Here is a 21,760-nt window from a genome sequence, read left to right as displayed (position 1 = left end):
ACAAAAGACCCCGAATAGCCAAAGCAGTCTTGAGGGAAAAAAACGGAGCTGGAGGAATAAGACTCCCTGACTTCAGACTATACTACAAAGCTACAGTAATCAAGACAATATGGTACTGGCACAAAAACAGAAATATAGATTAATGGAACAGGATAGAAAGCCCAGAGATAAACCCATGCATATATGGTCAACTAATCTATGACAAAGGAGGCAAAGATATAGAATGGAGAAAAGACAGTCTCTTCAATAAGTGGTGCTGGGCACCACTGTAAAACTGGACAGCTACATGTAAAAGAATGAAATTAGAATACTCCCTAACACCATACACAAAAAATAAACTCAAAATGCATTAGAGACCTAAATGTAACAGCAGGTGCTATAAAACTCTTAGAGGAAAACATAGGAAGAACACTCTTTGACATAAATCACAACAAGATCTTTTTTGATCCACCTCCTAGAGTAATGGAAATAAAAACAAAAATAAACAAATGGGACCTAATGAAACTTAAAAGCTTTTGCACAGCAAAGGAAACCATAAACAAGATGAAAAGACAACCCTCCAAATGGGAGAAAATATTTGCAAATGAATCATCGGACAAAGGATTAATCTCCAAAATATATAAACATCTCATGCATCTCAATATTTAAAGAAACAAACAACCCAATCCAGAAATGGGCAGAAGACCTAAATAGACATTTCTACAAAGAAGACATACAGATGGCCAAGAAGCACATGGAAAGCTGCTCAACATCACTAATTATTAGAGAAATGCAAATCAAAACTACAATGAGGTATCACCTCACACCAGTTAGAATGGGCATCATCAGAAAATCCACAAACAACAAGTGCTGGAGAGGGTGTGGAGAAAAGGGAACCCTCTTGCACTGTTGGTGGGAATGTAAATTGATACAGCCACTATGGAGAACAGTATGGAGGTTCCTTAAAAAACTAAAAATAGAATTACCATATGACCCAGCAATCCTACTACTGGGCATATACCCAGAGGAAACCATAATTCAAAAAGACACATGCATCCCTATGTTCATTGCAGCACGATTTACAATAGCCAGGTCCTGGAAGCAACCTAAATGCCCATCAACAGACGAATGGATAAAGAAGATGTGGTGCATATATACAATGGAATATTACTCAGCCATAAAAAGGAATGAAATTGGGTCATTTGTAGAGACATGGATGGACCTAGAGAGTGTCATACAGAGTGAAGTAAGTCAGAAAGAGAAAAAACAAATATCGTATATTAATGCATATATGTGGAACCTAGAAAATGGTACAGATGAACTGGTTTGCAGAGCAGAAATCGAGACACAGAAGTAGAGAACAAACATATGGACACCAAGAGGGGAAGTGTCAGGGGGTGGGTGTGGTGGTGTGTTGAACTGGGAGATTGGGATTGACATGTGTACACTGATGTGTATAAAATGGATGACTAATACGAAAATAAATAAATTAATAAATAAACATTTTTAAAATTAATTAATTAATTATTTTTTATAAAAGATATATACTGAAAAGCAGTATGATTAAATCAAAGTAGAATTCTAAATAATGTTCAGGTAATTCACAGGAAGTCAGGAAAAATAAAACAGGAATGAAAAAGAGAGGGAGCAAATAAAAAATAAACAATAAAATGGTAGACATGCTTGAATATATATCAATAAAGGTATTAAATGTAAATAGTTAAATACATAAATTAAAATAACAGAGATTGGCTGAGTGGATTAAAAACAAACATCTAAACTTTACACCTTATAATACAAAAATTAACACTAAATGAATCACATTAATTAAATGCAAAACATAAAACTGTAAGACTTTTAGAAGTGGAAAAACTCCTCAGAATCTACAGCTAGATGGGGCTTCTTAATATGTTTGATTACGTTGATTACATATGACACCAAAATCACAAACTATAAAAGAAAAAGTCATAAATTGAACCTCATAAAATTAAATCCTTCTGCTCTTTAAAATACCCTGCTAAGAGATGAAAAGACAGCTACAGGCTAGGAGAAAATATATACAACAAACAGTGTGGATGGATCTCAAGGGAATTATGCTGAGTGAAAAAAGCCAACCTCAAAATGGTTACATACTGTAAGATTCTGTCTATATAATATTTTTTAGATGACAAAATTATAGAAATGAAGAACATATTAGTGATTGCCAGGGATTAGGAATAGGGTGGGGGAGTGAGTGAGCATGACTTTAAAGGGTTAGCATGAGGGATAATTGTGGTGATGAAAGAGTTATGTATCTTGATTGTGGGATGGTTACTTCAATTTACATATGTGATAAAATTGCATGAAAACACACACACACACAAATGAATGCATGTAAAACTATTGAAATCTTAAGGTCTGTTGATTGTACCAATGTCAGTTTCTTGATTTTGGCATTGTGCTATATTTACATAAACATTACCAATCCAGAAACTGTGTGACATTTACACAGGACCTCTGTGTACTATTTTTTAACCTCTTGTAAATCTACAATTAATTTAAAATAAAAATATTTTTTAAAAATCATCTTGCCAATAATACCTATACTAAGACTAAACTATACCTATACTTTTGTCAAAAATTATTTCTAGACTCTGTTTTGTTCAATTGGGCTATTTGTCTACCCTCCTGCCAATATTGCAATGTCTTAATGTAGCTTTATGATGCCTTGATGTCTGGTGGAGTAAGTCCTCTAGCTTTGTTTTACTTTTTAAAGGTTGCCTTAGCTATTGTTTCTTCTTTGAATTTCCATATAAATCTTATAATCAATTTGCACCCCCCTAAAAAACCTACTTAGATTTTCATTAGGAATGTATTCAAATCAAGACCAATATTTTTTACAATATGGAATCTTTCAGCACATGAACATTTAATATCTCTCCATTTATTTAAGTCTTTTAAAATTTCTCTTAGTGATGTTTTATAGTTTTCAGTACAGAGATAGTTTTTATATCATTTATTAGATTTAATTATATATATTTGATATTTTTGAAGCTATTGGTTTCTGGAGTGTAAATGGAAATACAATTTTGTATCTATTCCTGATATCTGACAACTTTGATAATTTTACTTATTTCTAATAGTTTCGTTTGTGTATTCATTTGAATTTTCAACCCAGTCATGTCATCTGTGAATAATGAGAGATTCCAATCATTATATGTTTTATATCTTTTGTCATATATTTATAGCTCCCTATTTTATTATACTACCTAACCTCCAGAACAATTTTAAGCAGAAATAATTAGACATCTTGTTTCATTCTCAATCTTAGGGGAAAGCTTTCAATATTTTACCACTATACATTAATGCTTATTGTAGGGTTTTGATTTTCTTTTGTAGATACTCTTGATCAAATTAAGGAAATTCTATTCTTAGTGTGCTAAGAGGCTTTTTCTATTTTTAATTATAAATGGGTTCTCATGATTTACTTATGATATATTTGCGTAACCTTCTGAATTACTAGACTGTGAACTCTGACTTATTTAAATCACATTCAAATATATTTGTTGAGTGTCTCTACTGTACCAGGCCATCTGCTAGGTACTGGAAATACAAAAATGAACTGTCATAGAGTGGCTACTAAATAAGTGCTTCTGAAACAGAACTAAAGAGAAATGACTCACTGTGAACATAATAAATACCAAAGAAAAACTATATTTCATTAAATAATAAATTTAAATAAAAATTAATTTATTACAATCATTAGAATAACTTTAATCCGAACAAATATGCACAATTCAATGTAAATTATTTTTATCTTTCAGAGTTGGGATGAAGGTTTAGCGAAGACTGCTAAAGCATGGGCGAACAAGTGCAAATTCGGACACAACCCCTGTTTATCAAAATCATATCAATGCCATCCAACATTTCAATTTGTTGGAGAAAATACCTGGTTAGGTGCATTAATTATATTTACACCAAAATCTGCTGTTGACTTTTGGTATAATGAAACTGAATTTTATGATTTTAATCGTCTATCATGTTCCAAAACTTGTGGTCATTATACACAGGTAAGTATTTCAGATTTTATTGATTAGTTCTTATGTATGCATAATTCAATCACAAGACAATTTTTTAGCATTTTCTTTAGCGTTTCTTTTGTGTATCTGAAAAACTCACCCTCGTTTGGAAGATTTTCACTGGGAATAGAATTCTATGTAGTGAGGTTTTTTTTTTCTTTAACTTTAAAATCTTACTCCACTGTCATCTCACTTGCCCTATTTCCAACAAGAAATCTACTGTAATCCTTTTATTTATTCCCCTGTATGTAATGTGTCTTTTTTCTCTGACTGCCTTTAAATTTTTTCCTTCATTACAGGTCTCAAGCAATTTCATAATAATGAAACTATTCTTATTTTCACGTCGGGTAAATTTTATTATATTCCCAACGTTGTAAATCTTGCCCTGTTGGACGCTGGATTTCTTTATATACCTATAAATATTCTTAACTGTCTTCTGGGATGTAGTTATCTGGAATTTGTTTGTCCCTTTTGGTTCCTGCTTTTAAAATATGTTAGATGGAATTAAAGCAGTATTTAGTCTAGGGCTAATTCTCTCTCACCAATGAGGCAAGATTCTTCTACCGGATGCCCCAGAAATGATTAAATTTTCCAGTCTGGCCAGTGGGAACAGGCCCACTATCCCTATTCCTGGCCCTGTGTAAGCCTCTGTATTCTTTCCTCTAGTTTTTATAGGTGATTCTTTTCCAAGCCTGGGGTAGTTTTCACACATGCATGCTCTGATTAGTGCTCTGCTGAACTGATGACAAGTACCCCCTAGAGACCTCCACAGTTGTGTCACTTAGAAGATTTTCACCTCTCCCCTACTCCTGCTTCCTTGGTCTCCCCAGACTCTCAGCTCTGTCCCTCAACTATGTGACTCCATCAAGCTTCTCCTGACTTCTCCACCATCTCCACCCCCAAACACAGCCTGGAAACTCACTCAGTACAATAAACTGAGACAATTGTACAGCTTGCATCTTTTCCCTCCAACTCTCGGGAACATTATCCATTGTTGCCTGATGTCCAGTATCTTGAAAAACATTATTTCTTATAATTTTTCCAATCTTTTGGTTGCTTTGGGTGGGAGTTTTTGGTAAGAAGAGGAAGTCACTTTTTAGCTAACCTAATCCTCGACATGGCACTGAGCTCTTAGAAAGGTCCATTTAAGCAACAGAAAGAGCTAACTTTATTCTCCAAACTGACTCATCTGCATAAGTCGAATGTACATATAGTGTCTTAAAGCAAGTCATTTTTATCAGAAATTAGCAGTTTCTATGCTCCCCTTCTAATCACTCTTTGTCCGATAACAGAATGCTATAAGTGTAGAAATCCTTCTCAGGATAGATGTCGTTTGCAAAGAACATGGTTTGGCTTCTGCTAGGAAAACTGAGAGAATGGAATCACACCTCATGGGCTAATTTACACATATGCTTAAATCATTAGGAATTGGTGCATTCTTCCTATTGGTTCAACAACTATATCTTGCTTAATTTTCTAAACAAAATGAGCTAAAATTTCTTGCATTTACCATTTGCAGATAGTCATGTTGAAGTTGCAACCAATGTTCATATTAATGTTAAATCTAGTCACTTTAATGAAAGCAGTACATTCAAACCTATACATAGTATTTATTTTTACCATTCCCAAAGCCAAAAAAGGATCAATTTAAATATATTAAGCAAATAAAATGTCATAGTGTAGTCAGTTGTTCATGAACCAAATTTTTAAACATGATTAAGTTAAAATATATGTACTTGCAGCCATATAGTTTATCAACTTTCTAAAACATTCAAAAGGAAAATGATCTTTCAAGGATCTAGCTTAATCTCATTATATTAGGTGGGAAATGAGCTCAGAATTGATCTGTCACTCTCCGAAGACACACACATGGTTAGAAGCAAAACTCATCTATTAGTTCTCGGTTCACTGTGCTTTTTATTGCACTTTGCTGCCTCTCAGGCAATCAAAGAGCATTAAAATATATTTTCAAAACTGTTGATTCTGGCTACACCCCGGCCCTCGAAAATAGTGACTAATACATTGGTTTATAAAATATGTTAGTATATTTTGTTAATTGAATTGTAAAATAAATGAGTTCAGAAAATTCATTTATGTTGTCAAAATCAACCTTCCGTAGATTATTTTGTTTTCCAAATGGAGTAGATCAGTATTTTTCCCTTTGTTCATCTGAGAAGTAGAGAAATTTTTCATTCTGTCATGTCACAAAGGAATAGTTATGTACTTCACTTCTTTATCTCTCTCCCCATGGCTAATTTTCCATGGGAGTCTTCTTCCTTTCAAATAACTTTGCTATTCTGTGCAAATAGACAAAAATTAAGATTCACCATCCCTATGGCAGGCATTTTTTTTTTTTTTTTGCAATAAGCTCAGTATGTTCTTAATCTCTATCCCTACCTGTCTCTTGTGATTTGACAAAGGTAAGAATATGGTTAAGACCACAAAATTTAAAATGTGGTCATAAATTTAGAATTTTTCTGAGAAAAAGAAATAAAAGTTAATTATTGTTTTCATTTATAATCTGGTTTTAATGCTCTTTGTATGATATACCCATGGAGAAAATAAAAATATATTTCATAAATCATCTAGAAGAAATTATGATTTTGGCTATATATTATAGCCTCCTCTTGATTTATGAGAATTATCAGTGAGGAAAGACTAGTTAGGTAGCCCTCATGAATGCAGCCTTAAGAAAATAATTGTTTTAAACTAAATATTAGAAATTAAGAAAAAAATAGTCAATAAATATTTATGTATATTCATTTTTGTAGCATGACAAAGATTATACCTGTTCCCATAATGCACTGTTTGTGTAGAGTTGTTTTGCATATTTTATTTTAAAATTCCTTTCTTTATAGGTAGTTTGGGCCAATTCATATAAAGTTGGTTGTGCAATTACAATTTGTCCTAAACTTGGGGGACCTGACACTGCAATATTTGTATGTGACTATGGACCTACGTAAGTTATTTTGCTATTAAAAATATTTTAAATTGAAATATATGTTAAGTATTGTTTCTAAAAATAGGATCTTATACTAAAGAGACAAGTATATTTTTTATAAGTGGAGTCTCCCTCTATAATGCTAATCAGAAGAAATAAATGAAATAAAAGTTAGTAAGAGAATGTGTGAAAAATTATGCCTGTCATGAATTATTTAATCTTGAGAGGGAAAATGATGGAGATCATTTGTTAAGTAAAAAAAAAAAAAAAAGATAATATAAAATACATTGTCACAATAATATTTAAATACTAGAATACAAAATAGGTTGGCAGATGTGAATATAATATAATATAATATAATATAATATAATATAATTTGAATGGGTAAATGATTGAGAATGATGGTGAAAAGCACATTCTTCTAAGAAAAGAATACTATAAATTTTTGACTGCCTTGCTGGTAATTGCATATCTAGATGAAATATAACAAAAGTCTAATGGGAGTCTCCAAAAATGAAATTCTGGAACTCAAATCCCAATATATCTGTACAAGGAAGATTAAATCAGTTAATAATCCAACTCTTTAACAAACAAACATGTAAAAATAAAATGTGGAAAAGATGAAAACATTGGCAAAGAATAAATATACAGATTTGGCAAAAGGGACTTGACATATGTCGAAATTGCTATGGAGAGGTACAAATGTGTATATCTCTTTCTGTATTTTCTTTCATTTCCTCTCAGTCAGAAGTAAAACCAAGAATGACAAATATATAGTCTAAAAGCTTGGGGCAGAGTACAATTTTTATAAATAGCAGAGAAATTGTAGAACACTTATTTATTACCATCCAAAGTAGAATACACAGAGGAAAAAAAGAATCCAAAAGAGATAAAAAGAGAATCCAAAAAGAGATAAAAAGAACTGTGAGATAACTTTAGAGGGAATTGATTTCCTGAATGAGGCAGGGATAGAAAAATATTTGAAGAAATATGGCCCAAAACTTTGTATGCTTAAGGAAAATTATAAACTCACAGAACCAAGAAACCTAACAAGCCCCAATCACAAGAAACATGAAGTAAACTACACCAACTCACCTTATAATCAAACATTTCAAAACCAGTAATAAAGAGAAAATCTTAAAGGTAACCAGAAAACAAAGACATGTTACATACATACAGAAGACCAAAGATAAGGATGACAGCAGATTTCTCACTTGAAACAATGCAAGAGAGAAGACAACCATATCTTTAAATACTGAAAGAGAAAAAAAAACCCCAAACTATTGACCAAGAATTCCATTTCCTGTGAAAATACTTTTCAAAAATAAAAGATAATTGTTTAATCAAAGATAATAGAAATGTATTGTGAGGGTTATAATATATGTAAAGTTAAAATCTATGATAATAGCATAAAGGCTGAGAGGGAAAAATGTAAGTGTATTACCTTAAGGTTCTTCTACTCAATGTTAAGTGGAATAATTTAACTTGAATGAGATAAGTAAAAGATGCATACTATAAACCCTAAAGTTACTACTAAAATAACAAAAGCAACAGTAATAGCAAATAAGCCAACAAAGCAGGTAAAATTAAATCTTAAAAAAAATATTCAATTAATCCAAAGGAAGACAGAAAAAGAAAAAGGGAACAAAGGGCTAATCGGACAAATAGAATAAGATTTGATAGCCTTAACTCTATGTCAATAATCCCATCAAATGTAAATAGTACAAATACCCAAATAAAGAGGCAGAGATTGGAAGATTGGATAAAAAATCAAGAACCAAGGGACTTCCCTGGCTGTCCAGAGGTTAAGACTGCCTTCCAATGCAGGGGGTGTGGGTTCAATCCCTGGTCAGGGAGCTAAGATCCCATATACCTCGTGGCCAAAAAACCAAAACATAAAAAAACAGAAGCAATATTGTAACAAATTCAATAAAGACTTTTAGAAAACTGGTCCACATCAAAAAAAAATCTTTGGAAAAAAAAAGAACAAATTATATGCTTCCTACAAGAAGAATATTTTAATTAAAAGACACAAATAGATTAAAAGTAAAAGAATGGGAAAAGGTTTACTATGCTAACATTCATCAAAAGAAAGTGGCAGGGTCTATGTTAATATCAGATAATGTAGATTTTATAGCAAAGAATATTACCAGGGATAAAGAAGGTTATTTCAAAATAATAATGGAATTAAATAATCAAGAGGCAACTAGGAGGAAATGGAAAAATTCCTCAAGAGACACAAATTACAAAGGAGAAATAAAATGAAAACTACAGAGCAATATCTCTTTTTTTAATCTGTGCAGAAGTAATTTACTTATTTTTATAGAAGTATAGTTGATTTACAATGTTGTGTTAGTTTCAGGTGTACAGCACAGTGATTCAGAGAGATATATATATATATGAATATATATATATTCTTTTTCAGATTATTTTCCCATATAGGTTATTACAAAATAATGAGTATAGTTCCCTGTGCTATACAGTAGGTCCTTGTTGTTTTATCTATTTTACATATAGTACCGTGTATATGTTACTCCCAAATTCCTAATTTATCCCTCCCCTCACATTTCCTCTTTGGTAACCATAAGTTTGTTTTCTACATCTGTGAATCTGTTTCTGTTTTGTAAATAAGTTCATCTGTATCATCTTTTTAGATTCCACATATAAGTGACATCATATGATATTTGTCTTTCTCTGTCTGACTTACTTCACTTAGTATGATAATCTCTATGTCCATCCATGTTGCTGCAAATGGCATTATTTCATTCTTCTTTATGGCTGAGTAGTATTCCATTGTATCTATATATATCACACCTTCTTTATCCATTCATCTGTTGATGAACATTTAGGTTGCGTCCATGTCTTGGCTATTGTAAACAGTGCTGCAATGAACATTGGGGTGCATGTATCTTTTTAAAAATATTTTATTTATTTATTTATTTGGTTGCACCGGGTCTTAGTTGCAGCAGGCGGGCTCCTTAGTTGTGTCTCCTTAGTAGGCTCCTTAGTTGTGGCATGCAAACTCTTAGTTGTGGCATGCATGTGGGATCTAGTTCCCTGATCAGGGATCGAACCCGGGCCTCCTGCATTGGGAGCACAGAGTCTTAACCACTGCGCCACCAGGGAAGTCCCTGCATGTGTCTTTATGAATTACGGTTTTCTCCGGATATATGAACAGGAGTGGGATTGCAGGATCGTATGGTAGCTCTATTTTTAGTTCTTTAAGGAACCTCCATACTGTTCTCTATAGTGGTTGTACCAATTTGCATTCCCACCAACAGTGTAGGAAGCTTCCCTTTTTTCCACACCCTCTCCAGCATTTATTGTTTGTAGACATTTTGCTGATGGCCATTCTGACTGGTGTGAAGTGATACCTCATTGCAGTTTTGATTTGCATTTCTCTAATAATTAGTGATATTGAGCATCTTTTCATGTGCCTGTTGCCATCTGCATGTCTTCTTTGGAGAAATGCCTATTCAGATCTTCTGCAGTATCTCTTATGACATAGGTACAAAGATTCTAAACAAAATTTAGCAACTGAACCCAATAGAATAAAAGCATAATATATCTTGTCCAAATGGATTTTGTTCCAGTAATTTAGGGCTGTTTTAACATTCTAAAATCAATGTAACTCACCATATTAATCAACCTGTAAATAAAGATTATACCATCATCTCAATAGATTGAGAAAAAGTCAAGCATTCATTCTTGATAAAAGTTCTCAGAAAACTAAAAATACAAGGGAACTTCTTAAACCTAATAAAGCATATCTATGAAAAGCCTACATGTAACATTATACCAGTACTAAAAAATTTTTCTGTAAAGTACTAGACAGTCAGTAAATTAGGCTTTGCATGACACATACATTCTGCTACATATTCATCTTTGTTTTGCATTGTTTTAAATAACCCCTTAAAAATATATTTAAAAAAAATTCTTTGCTCACAGACTGCATAAAATCAGAGCACAGGCCAGATACGACCTATGGTTCATACTTTACTGACTGCTGGTCAGTAGGTCTATATAGAAATCCAATGGAATCTATGAAAACTCTTCTACAACTAAAAAGTAAGTTTAGTAATTTTTCAGGATATAAGATCAACATTCAAAACTTAATTACATGTCCATATACCAGCAATGAACAATCATAAATTGAATTAAAATAAAAATACCGGGCTTCCCTGGTGGCGCAGTGGTTGAGAATCTACCTGCCAATGCAGGGGACACGGCTTCAAGCCCTGGTCTGGGAAGATCCCACATGCCACGGAGCAACTAGGCCTGTGAGCCACAATTACTGAGCCTGCGCGTCTGGAGCCTGTGCTCCGCAACAAGAGAGGCCGCGATAGTGAGAGGCCCGTGCACTGCGATGAAGAGTGGCCCCCACTTGCCGCAACTAGAGAAAGCCCTCGCACAGAAACGAAGACCCAACACAGCCATGAATAAATAAATAAATAAATAATTTAAAAAAAAAACCATTTGTAATGGCATCAAAAAATATAAATTATCTAGGGATAAATCTGGCAGAAAACATGGAAGACCAATACACTGAAAACTACATAATAGTCACAAGAGAAATTAACAAAGAACCAAATAATTAGAGCAGTATACCTTATTAATGGATTAAAAGACTCAACATTGTTAAGATATAATTTTTCACTGAACTGATCCATGGATTCAATACAATCCCAATAAAAATTCCCAGCAAGCTTTTGTAGTAGAAATTGACAAACAGATCATAAAATTCATAAGGAAATCCAAATGACTTAGAATAGTCAAAACAACTAGAACAAATTTGAAGTAGCTAACACTATTGTTTTCAAAAATTATTAAAATAGAATAATCATGACATTGTGATATTGATGTAAAGTTAGACAAATAGATCAGTAGAATAGAATACAGAGTCCAGAAATAACCCCACACAGTTGACCACATATGTTCAACTGATTTTTCACAAATGCACAAAGGCAACACAGTGGAAAAAAGATTTTTCAACAAATGGTGCTGGAACAATCTGTCACCCACATATAAAAAACAAAAGTAAACTTGGATCTACAAAACATACAATCTATGATCTAAATGTACAAAACATACAATCATAGATCTACATGTAAGCCTAAAACTTTAAAACTTTTTGAAGAAAACATAGATGAAACCTTTGTGACCTTCAGATAGCCAAAGATTTTTTAGCTACCAAACCAAAAGAATGATCCATAAAAGAACAAGTTGATAAGTTGGATTTCATTAAAATTAAAAATGACTGCTATTCAAAGAAACTGGTAAGAGAATGAAAAGACAAGCCACAGAATGGAAGAAATTCTTTTGCAAAACAAAGACCTTACACCAAGAATATAGGAAGAACCCTTAAATATCAATACTTACAAAAACTTAAAACTCAATTAGAAAAATGGACAAAAGATTAACAAGATATGCAAATGACAATTAAGCCCACGAAAAAATGTTCAAAATCATTAATCATTAGGGAAATACAATTCATACCACAATGAATACCACCACACAACCATTATAATGGCTAAAGACTGGCCATTCTCACACACTGCTGGTGGGAATATAAAATGCTACAACTACTTTGTAAAAAATATTGTGGCAGTTTCTTAAAAAGTTAAATATGCACCTACCGTATGATCTATTCATTCCACTCCTAGGTATGTATACAAGAAAATGTATGTCCATATAAAGACTTATATATGAATGTTCAAAATGTGCATAGTAACTTTACTAATAATACCCCAAAACTGGCACAACCCAAATGTCCATCAACAGATGAATGAATAAATTGTGGCATATTCTTTAATGGAATACAACTCATATTATTAATGTTTTTCTTTGTGTACTCTAGGTAAGTAACACTTTTTAAAGTCTTCCACAGACACAGAGATGGGAAAAGAAAAAAAGAGGTTTGTTAACATGTATCAGCTTATATTATTGAAAGTCAGGCATAATAGCTGCCAAATCTTTCTGCTACATCATCAAATAGAACTAGATAACGACTATGGTATTGTATTTTAAATTAAACTATAAAACATATGTTTCCATTTGCGATTTAAATTTCCGTTTAAAAAATCAAGAGATAATCATAGTGTTTACAACAAAAACTTTGGCTGTCACATGATAATTATATTGGGTTCGCACCTAATTTGTGTTCTAGAGAACATTCAAGAATACAACTGCCACAGGGATTGGGGACATCCTGTAAAGAATAATTTTAATAGTTACTTTAATAGTTTAATAGTTTCTTTTGTCAAAAAAAAAATGAAAAACAAACAAACAAAAAAACCCAAGAGAAATAAGCATAAAATTGGGACCTAAGTTGTTATTTTTTTCCTTTTCAACATTCATGGTTAGGGACCAAAACAACTTGCATAAATGCATGCACAAAATAGAGAAATTGATAGTTATTTAGCTAATCATTGTTTCTCTTTTTCACAGAGGAAATTATCCAAATATGCCCCCTTACACTAATGGAACACCCTGCTCTCTGTGTGAAGAAGGAGATACTTGCATAAAGAAACTCTGCCGTAAGCAAAAAGGAAACCAAATAATCATGGCATTCTATTTGGAAAGCAAAGTTTCCAAAAATTCATTACATTTTAAAATTTGGCTCCTCGATTTTATAGAGAAGACAAGATTTGATTGCTGCTATATAATGATATACAATAAATCATTTGTCATAAATGATCATATTTAAATCCAGGGGATCCCTCCCTTCTTCACTGATTATTTTCTCTCTCAGGCTAAAGGACAGAAAGGAGCAAAGCATAACTGATGCAGTTTGCTGCAACACTCAAAATAACTACTGGCTGACATGTTTTTCTTATTTGTATTTGCTTCTGAGAACAGAGTGAAGGAGGTGAAGAGAGGAGATAATATGAAAATTGTGAAAGATGTGTGATGCCATGAAAGAAGACAGACGCACTCAAAAAATGTATATTAAATGATTCCATTTATATAAAGTTCAAAACCAGACAAAACTAATCTAGGTTTAGAGTCAGGATAGTGGTTACCTTTGGAGAGGAAAGAGGCGTTAGTGTTTAGAAAAGGGTACCAAAAAGACTTTCTGGACCTATGCTATGGTTATCTAGGTGTGTTCACTTTGTAATAGCTCATCAGTCTTTCCAGTTGTGAGGTATGCATGTTTCCACATTCATGTCATACTTCAATTAAAATATAAATTGCAAGCCTGGTCTCTCTAGTATGAGATTTCATTCAAAGTGGTTTAAAAAATAAATTTCCTGTATACCTCCTATTTGCAAACTACTGTTTTCTAGACAAAGGGATATAAAGATAACAGTGATACACTCTTTTTTTTTTTCACTTCCCCTTCCTACCCAGTATCCAGATCACTGCCATTTCTTGCCTGAACTAGTGCAGACTCCCCACTTCTCTTCCCACTCTATTCAAAGCTGTTCTGCACACACACACACACAAATTAGATCAAATCACTTCTTTTCTTAAAATTCCTCAACTGCTTCTTATTGCAACTAAAGGAAAATCTGACTCTATTCAATGAGGCCAACAAGCCCAGGTGTGATCTGCCTCTTGCCTCTCTCTCCTACCACATTTTTGGTTAGTCTCCCTTTGACACAGTCAGCTCCATCATCACCATGCTCAAATACTCCAACCTCTTTTTAAAAACTCCAGCATCCAGATCACCTGTGAGCCTGTTTTTAGTTTCAAGATTGTTTTTTCTCTTGGTTTTGGTAACATGCTCTGTATCTTGGTATGGGGAATTGTCCTTAAAGATGACCATCAATGATTCCTCCTTCCTCTCCATGCACGCCACTCTTCCCATCAAGAAGTCCAGACTATTTCTCCTCCCCTTGAATACAGACTTGATGTTGTGCCAGTTCTGGACCTAGCCTTTAAGAGACTTGGCAGATCCGGCTTTTCCTCTGTTGAAAGCTGTTCAGCATATCAAGAAATCCATGCTTTCCTGCTGGAGTGGTCACACTGAAAAGGCCCTGGAAAAGGAGAGGTCATCTTTCTGTTTAAACCCCAACTGAGCTCCAGCTAAATGCACCCACGTCCTTCAACCCTGATGACACTAGATACAGCAGAGAAATTGCCTAGTAGAACCAGCCAACCTGGGTAATTGTGAGAAATAATAGTAAGTTGTTACTGTTTTAAAGTTTGTTCCACAGTAGTAGATTGTAGAAACACTTGGTGTGCCTAATAAGTTAAACACCTAACAACATGGTGTGAAACAAAAACATAGAGTTCTACCTTTTCCTCTGCTGAACAGATAGAGTCAGGGTGGTTCACCTTAATCTAAACACAACTTAGTCAAGGCTGGGTTAGAATTTACCTAAGGCGTGTTCTACCTCTGTTTGCTCTGTTCCAAGAGTATAGACTTCGGGGGCTTTCCACTGGGAGACTGGTGTGTTTATTGTTGCCTTTCCCTAGTGGGTTCTGAACTCCAATCCTTATTGCTTTAACACACAGAAATTACTGAAACATCTACTTTGATTTCCAAAGGCTTTCAGCCTAGGTTTTTAGCCTCCTACCCCTCATAGTTTCAAAATTAAACAAATAGCTTGAGGACAAAATGGGCATTTCTTGGGCTTATTTCCTCCACCTTTACCTTCCACCTGGATCTTGAACTACTCAATACTCCAGTTTTATCTCTCTAGTTCTGTAAGGCCAACCAAAGCTCTGCCGGTTTCTCTGTTTCCTAAAAAATGGCCTCTTCCTGGGCAAAGCCCAGTTTTTCAGCCCTAGACCTGGGCCCCAAATCAACAAATGGCCCCAAGGAAAGAGCAGCGTTCATAACATCAGCCCACCTCTTTATGGATCTTCTGCTCTGAAATCTGGACCCTCCAGTCTTTGCTGCTTTTGCAAATCTCTGATGCTCTTAAACATTGTTTTTGTTGTATTTTATTTGGATTTTCTAGTTGTGCTTGATGAGAGATTTTGTCCATTACAAACATTTCCATCCTGGAGACTTAGACAGCTGTTGACAGTGGGTCTCCAAGATAGCACCATACAAGCTACCAACGCTACAATAAGCTTTGATACTTGGTAGGAGGTAACTTGTTCCTTTTCCAAATTGTTCAGAAACTATTCGGCCATTCTTGGCCCTTTGCTCTTGCAAATTAGTGTTAGGATAAGCTTATCAATGCCACAGAAAACCATGAAATTTTGATTGGAATTACATTGAATTTATAGATAAATTTGGGAAGAAATAACATTTTTACAGCGTTGACTATTTCCATTAATAAAGATTGTTTACTTGGGTCTTTTTATACATCTTTTACATTTTGAAATTTTCTCAGTAAGGTCTTGCATCTTAAATTAGATTGCTTGGTAATCTATAGTTGATATTATAAATGGTATTTTTAAATTATATTTCCTAATTGATTTTTTTGCTGATCATAAATATAAATGCAAGTTTTGTTCTTTCTTCTAATCTTTATATCAGTTATTTATTTTATTAATATTAATAGTGAATTCTCCAGTGCAGTGTTGAACGTAAGCTGTAACAGTAGCACCATTCTCTTATTCCTGACAATGTTTGGCCATTATGCATATTTGGTTTAGATTGTTTTTAATTAGTCCTCATTGCCAGGTTATGGAAGTTTTCTCTTTTCCTCATTTTGCTGTGAGCTTTTATCTTGAATAAATGTTTAATTTTACCAGATTTTTTTTTCTGCATCTCTTGAAATGATCCCCAATTTTTTTCCTTTAATGTCTTAATGTTGTAAACTACATCAAATGATGTTTTTCTTTTCTTTTTTTTTTTTTTGGAAACTGTTTGGAAATAATATTTTGTAACCTTTTAAAAAATTATTTGTGCTTTAAATTCCTCTTTGAGTAAATGCAGTTTTTTAAATTGGCCCATTTCACAAATATTTTCAAGTTATTGTAAAGAGGTAGGTACATGATGTTTTTTAAAAATTTTTATAATCTATCTTTTATTATATTCTATATCCTATTTCCATTTTGTTTATTGTTTCTCTTATTATTATTTTTTTTTTTTTTAATTCTGAAATCCAACTAGCTAGAGCTTGCAAGTTTTTTTGTTTTGTTTTTTTATAAATTTATTTATTTATTTTTGGCTGTGTTGGGTCTTCGTTTCTGTGTGAGGGCTTTCTCTAGTTGCGGCAAGCGGGGGCCCCTCTTCATCGTGGTGCGCGGGCCTCTCACGGTCGCGGCCTCTCTTGTTGCGGAGCACAGGCTCCAGACGCGCAGGCTCAGTAATTGTGGCTCATGGGCCTAGTTGCTCCACGGCATGTGGGATCTTCCCAGACCAGGGCTCGAATCCGTGTCCCCTGCATTGGCAGGCAGACTCTCAACCACTGCGCCACCAGGGAAGCCCTCTCTTATTATTTTTTAAAACTTTTTTTGAACTATGATTGCCATACAAAAGCTGTATATATATTTAGTGAATACAACTTAACCAGTGAGATTTATATTTTCATATAGATATTGAGAGTTAAGTGATAGCTCAGTAATCTAATTTTAAACTATTCTTTCATTCCCATGATAAACCCAACTTAGTCATGAGGTTTCTTTTATAGATGGCTAAATTCTTGTTAACATTTTACTTGTAATTTTTGCATTTAATTTCAGAATTATGATTGGCCTTTAGTTTTCCTTCTTCATTTCTCCTCATATGATTTTGACTTCAAGGTTGTATTAGCCTCATAAAAGAAGTTGAAAGTTGGGAACATTACTTCTATTAATATTTTGCTTATAGTTTGTGTAAGATTCTCACTTATTTTTTGAATGTTTGGGAGAAATTTTCTGTAAAACTATTTTGTTCTGGTGTGTGTGTGTGTTTGTAAATGTTTAATTACTGATTTAACTTCTTTAAATGTTATGTGATACTCAGGTTTTGGGGGGGGAATTAGCAAATTTTTGTTTTATTCAAGTTTTAATGACATTCTCTTATATCTGTTGTGTTCCACTTCTTTAAGTCCTATGACTTTTGACTTTTATTGATCAATTTCTATAGAAAGCCAACTTTTATCTTTTTTACTTCCTTTTTGAGGATAGGAGATATAGCACAATGGTTAAATATATAGGCCTTGGAATCAGATGGCTTAACTCAGGAGGTGATTAAGAGGATTAAATATGATAAACCATACAGAATGACTTGGGCCCAAAAAAAGTAGGTTCTCAATAAATTTTAGCTATTAACATAGTTAAGTTCCTCATTATTTTCTATCATTTGAACCTTTTTATCACACTAATCACTCTCTGAAATGATATTTTTTAATCACTTTTATTCATTTATTCAATTTTAAAATTGATGATAGATTTTCTCCCCTTACTCTTCTGTAAGGAAAAGAACTTTATTTTGTTCCCAATCACCATTATATCAAAAGCCTAGAATCATGCTCAATACATAGTAGACACACAAAAATGAATAAATGAATAAAAATAAATGAAATAAATAAACTCAATAAACTGCCGAATCCTGGTACCCAAACTCAATATGAAGGAATTATTATCTTTTTCGGGGACTTTAAATGGGTATGACAGAGTGCCAAAAATAAAGTTAACTACTATATATAGTTTTATCTATTTCAGGCCTTTGTGTCTTCAGTATGAGAGATGTTCTAGAAATATTTGTTGACATGGCATCATTGTCAGGGGACATCATACAGATTTTTAAGTAGTGTGGGATTTGCAGAGAAAGCTTTAGTTTTCTTAAATTAAAAAGCCAAGCTAAGTTTCCTAAGTTGATTATCTTATTCAAAAAGCCACAAAAGCAAATGAATGATTTTAATTTGTAATATTATTTTTTTTCTATTTTAGAAAATAAAGAACGTGATAAACCTCGAAGTATGTATCAGAATATTTCAGTATTAATTCAATTACTTCCTCTTCTTGAAACTAAATTGAGCTCTTAACTATTGTTTTTTATTGACAGCATATCCAAATTGGAATCCACCGGGAATAGCACCTCAGCTGATAGCATGTACTCCATTGTACCTGATTTCTGTTTTTCTGAGACTATTTTAATTGTCATTTATGTACAAGGGAAATTCTCAGACATGACAACAAAGGAATAGTTTATGGTTAAATGTAACTCTTATCTGTTTAGTTATTAAAACTTCTAAACTCTTATCTTTTATCTAAATTTAATGTCTGTTTTTAATTCAAAATATGTACTGTAGTATAGAAGAAGGGTAGCAGTTAAAAACAAAAAACTTAAGGAGATTTAAAATTTTTTTACATGTATCAAAAGATTCCTGTTATCTAATATTCTAGATTGTCATTTTAGTTAGAGTAGACTTAAAGAATTAAACATTTCAGATATTAAATATTTTCCTTATATGCCAATAGTTCCCTTTAAGAATTCCATCAACATTATTCAGAAACAAAATGTTATTAAGTTTCAAATAGCATGTAATGTTATATTATGGTCATAGTCAATAGTTGGGGAAATGGATGAGAACAGATTAAACTCAAAAGGGAAATCAATTTTAAACCTTTGAAAGGTAAATGTGTGTTCAAAAATTAAAATCACACTCCTTTAGTATTGAGATTTTAATCTCTTTTAGGAGATTTTATTTTAAAATGTACCCTGTATAAAATAACAGGATGCAGGTATACATTTAAAAACCCTGTACAGAATTATCTGTAGTACAGTTAACAACATCTCTAGAAACCAAAGAATTGGTGAATTCTGGCATTTCTTTTGTCTGAAGACCAAAAAAAAAAAAAAAAAGATTATTCAATAAATTCAGTTTTTAAAATTGCTTATGTTGAATGGTTGACTCCTATGGACTAAATTATCTAAATCTTTTTCTTCTCAACTAAAGCAATCACCAACTTCCCTCAGCTATAAATATTTAAAATCATAATATTTTTATGATGCAAATGTATTTTTATGATGGTAAAACGTAAATGTGTTTTCAATGTATTTTTAACATGATTGAGAGTTACTTTGTATATACTGCCAAATACCTAGGAATTTCCACATAGTGGAGTGATTGATGTTATTCTTAAAAGAGAAGCCAAGTGATTTTATATTTCAAATCTGCTTGTATTACTCAAGGTTTTCCAGAGAAACAGAGCCAACAGGGAAGGAGATGGGGACACAGGTGAAGAGAGAGAAAGGAGAAATTTTAAGGAATTGGCTTACACGATTGTGGTGCCTAGCAAGTCCAAAATTTGTAGAGCAAGGTAGCAGGATGGAGACTCAAGAGTTGCTGCTGCAGTCGTGAATCTGAAATCTGGGAAATCAGGCAGAATAACTACGTTGCAGTATAAATGCAGAATTCATTCTTCTTCAGGAAATCTGTCTCTGCTCATAAGGCCTTCAACTGATTGGATGCAGCCCACTCACATTGTGGAGGGTAATCTGCTTTACTTAAAGTCAACTAACTGTAAGTGTTAATCACATCTAAAAAATACCTTTACAGCAATATCTACACTAGTGTTTGACCAAATATCAACCAGCATAGTCTAGCCACACTGACACATAAAGTTAACCATCACACTGCTATTCAGCATCATGTACATGGAGTCACTATCTTTTTAGTAAAATAAACTATTGCTGTTTGCTTAACTATTGCATTGTTAAAATTTAAGTTCATGATTAATTACTCCTTAACTTGCAGTTTGAAACAGGCTAAAGGTAAACTGACATATACATAGTATACTTTTCTACCTGTTTTATTGTTTATTGTTTATTGTTGTATTGTCTTCATGGATTTTTTTTTTTCTTTTTGCTGCATTGGGTCTTCATTGCTGCACGCGGGCTTTCTCTAGCTGCGGCAAGCAGGGGCTACTCTTCGTTGTGGTGCGCGGGCTTCTCATTGCGGTGGCTTCTCTTGTTGCAGAGCATGGGCTCTAGGCGCGGGCTTCAGTAGTTGCAGCACACGGGCTCAGTAGTTGTGGCTCACAGGCTCAGAAGTTGTGGTTCATGGGCTCTAGAACGCAAGCTCAGGAGTTGTGACACACAGGCTTAGTTGCTCCATGGCATGTGGGATCTTCCCGGACGAGGGATTGAACCCGTGTCCTCTGCAATGACAGGTGGATTCTTAACCACTGCACCACTAGGGAAGTCCCTTCATGGATTTTTAATTAAACTTTTTTCAATAATTAAAATCTTCTGATTTTTAATATAATTACTCTATTACTTCTTTAGATTCCTTATTCATCCAGGACCATATAAGTTTCCTTAGGTGAGATGAATTGAAATTCTACAGGCCACATTAAAAAATGAATTTTTATAGAATTAATTCTCTGATTTTGAAGAAATATTTGTCAGAGAGTATTATATTAGCACTGCTACAGGAACTCGCAAGTAGTGGCAGTTCTCAGATAATGGGGTCTCTACATGGAGAGATTTCCATTTACTCTGAAGCTGTGAGCAGAGGCTGGGCAGGTGGAGTGCCTCTGCCTTATCAGTGGGGTTTCATCCCATTAGCAAGAAGAGAAAATTCTAGACCAAGAAGATGTCTTTTCCTTGTGATCATAATCACAGTCTCTTGACAGGATATCTTAGGAGGCCTGGCATCACTTTGATTCTTTTACTCTGAGCAGATCTTGCTCTTGATAGTGACCATAAGTAACCCTCATATTTCACTCAGTTTGGAATTACTAGACAAACAGGTCTGGATTTGGCCTTTTCAAATTACTTGAGGCCAGTGAACTCAGGATTTGAAAAGTGCATTTTTCTGGGGATCCTTTTGTCCTACTAGGCTATGTTTGAAGTTTCTAGAAATTGCCTAATCATATGGAGGTAAAGTGATCAGACTTATCAGTCTTAACTGGGCCTGGTGTATCCCATTCTTACCCCTTGAAGGAT

The 21,760-nt window shown here is 33.5% G+C and overlaps 1 protein-coding gene across 1 annotated transcript in view; it reads left to right on the top strand.

Moving 5' to 3' along the window:
• GLIPR1L1 (GLIPR1 like 1) overlaps positions 1–18,963 on the top strand; it is a 31,600-nt gene extending 12,637 nt beyond the window's left edge. The window contains exons 2-6 of the mRNA XM_007195002.2: positions 3,783–4,028; positions 6,896–6,996; positions 13,426–13,514; positions 18,757–18,783; positions 18,872–18,963. Coding sequence (XP_007195064.2) covers positions 3,783–4,028; positions 6,896–6,996; positions 13,426–13,514; positions 18,757–18,783; positions 18,872–18,963 — 555 coding nt within the window. The remainder of the gene's footprint in view (positions 1–3,782; positions 4,029–6,895; positions 6,997–13,425; positions 13,515–18,756; positions 18,784–18,871) is intronic.
• The last annotated feature ends 2,797 nt before the right edge of the window (positions 18,964–21,760 follow it).

This window comes from Balaenoptera acutorostrata, chromosome 11 (assembly GCF_949987535.1).
Source record: "Balaenoptera acutorostrata chromosome 11, mBalAcu1.1, whole genome shotgun sequence".
Classification (NCBI taxonomy): domain Eukaryota; kingdom Metazoa; phylum Chordata; class Mammalia; order Artiodactyla; family Balaenopteridae; genus Balaenoptera; species Balaenoptera acutorostrata.
Note: the sequence above shows the minus strand (reverse complement) of the source record. Positions and strands in the feature narration are given on the sequence as shown.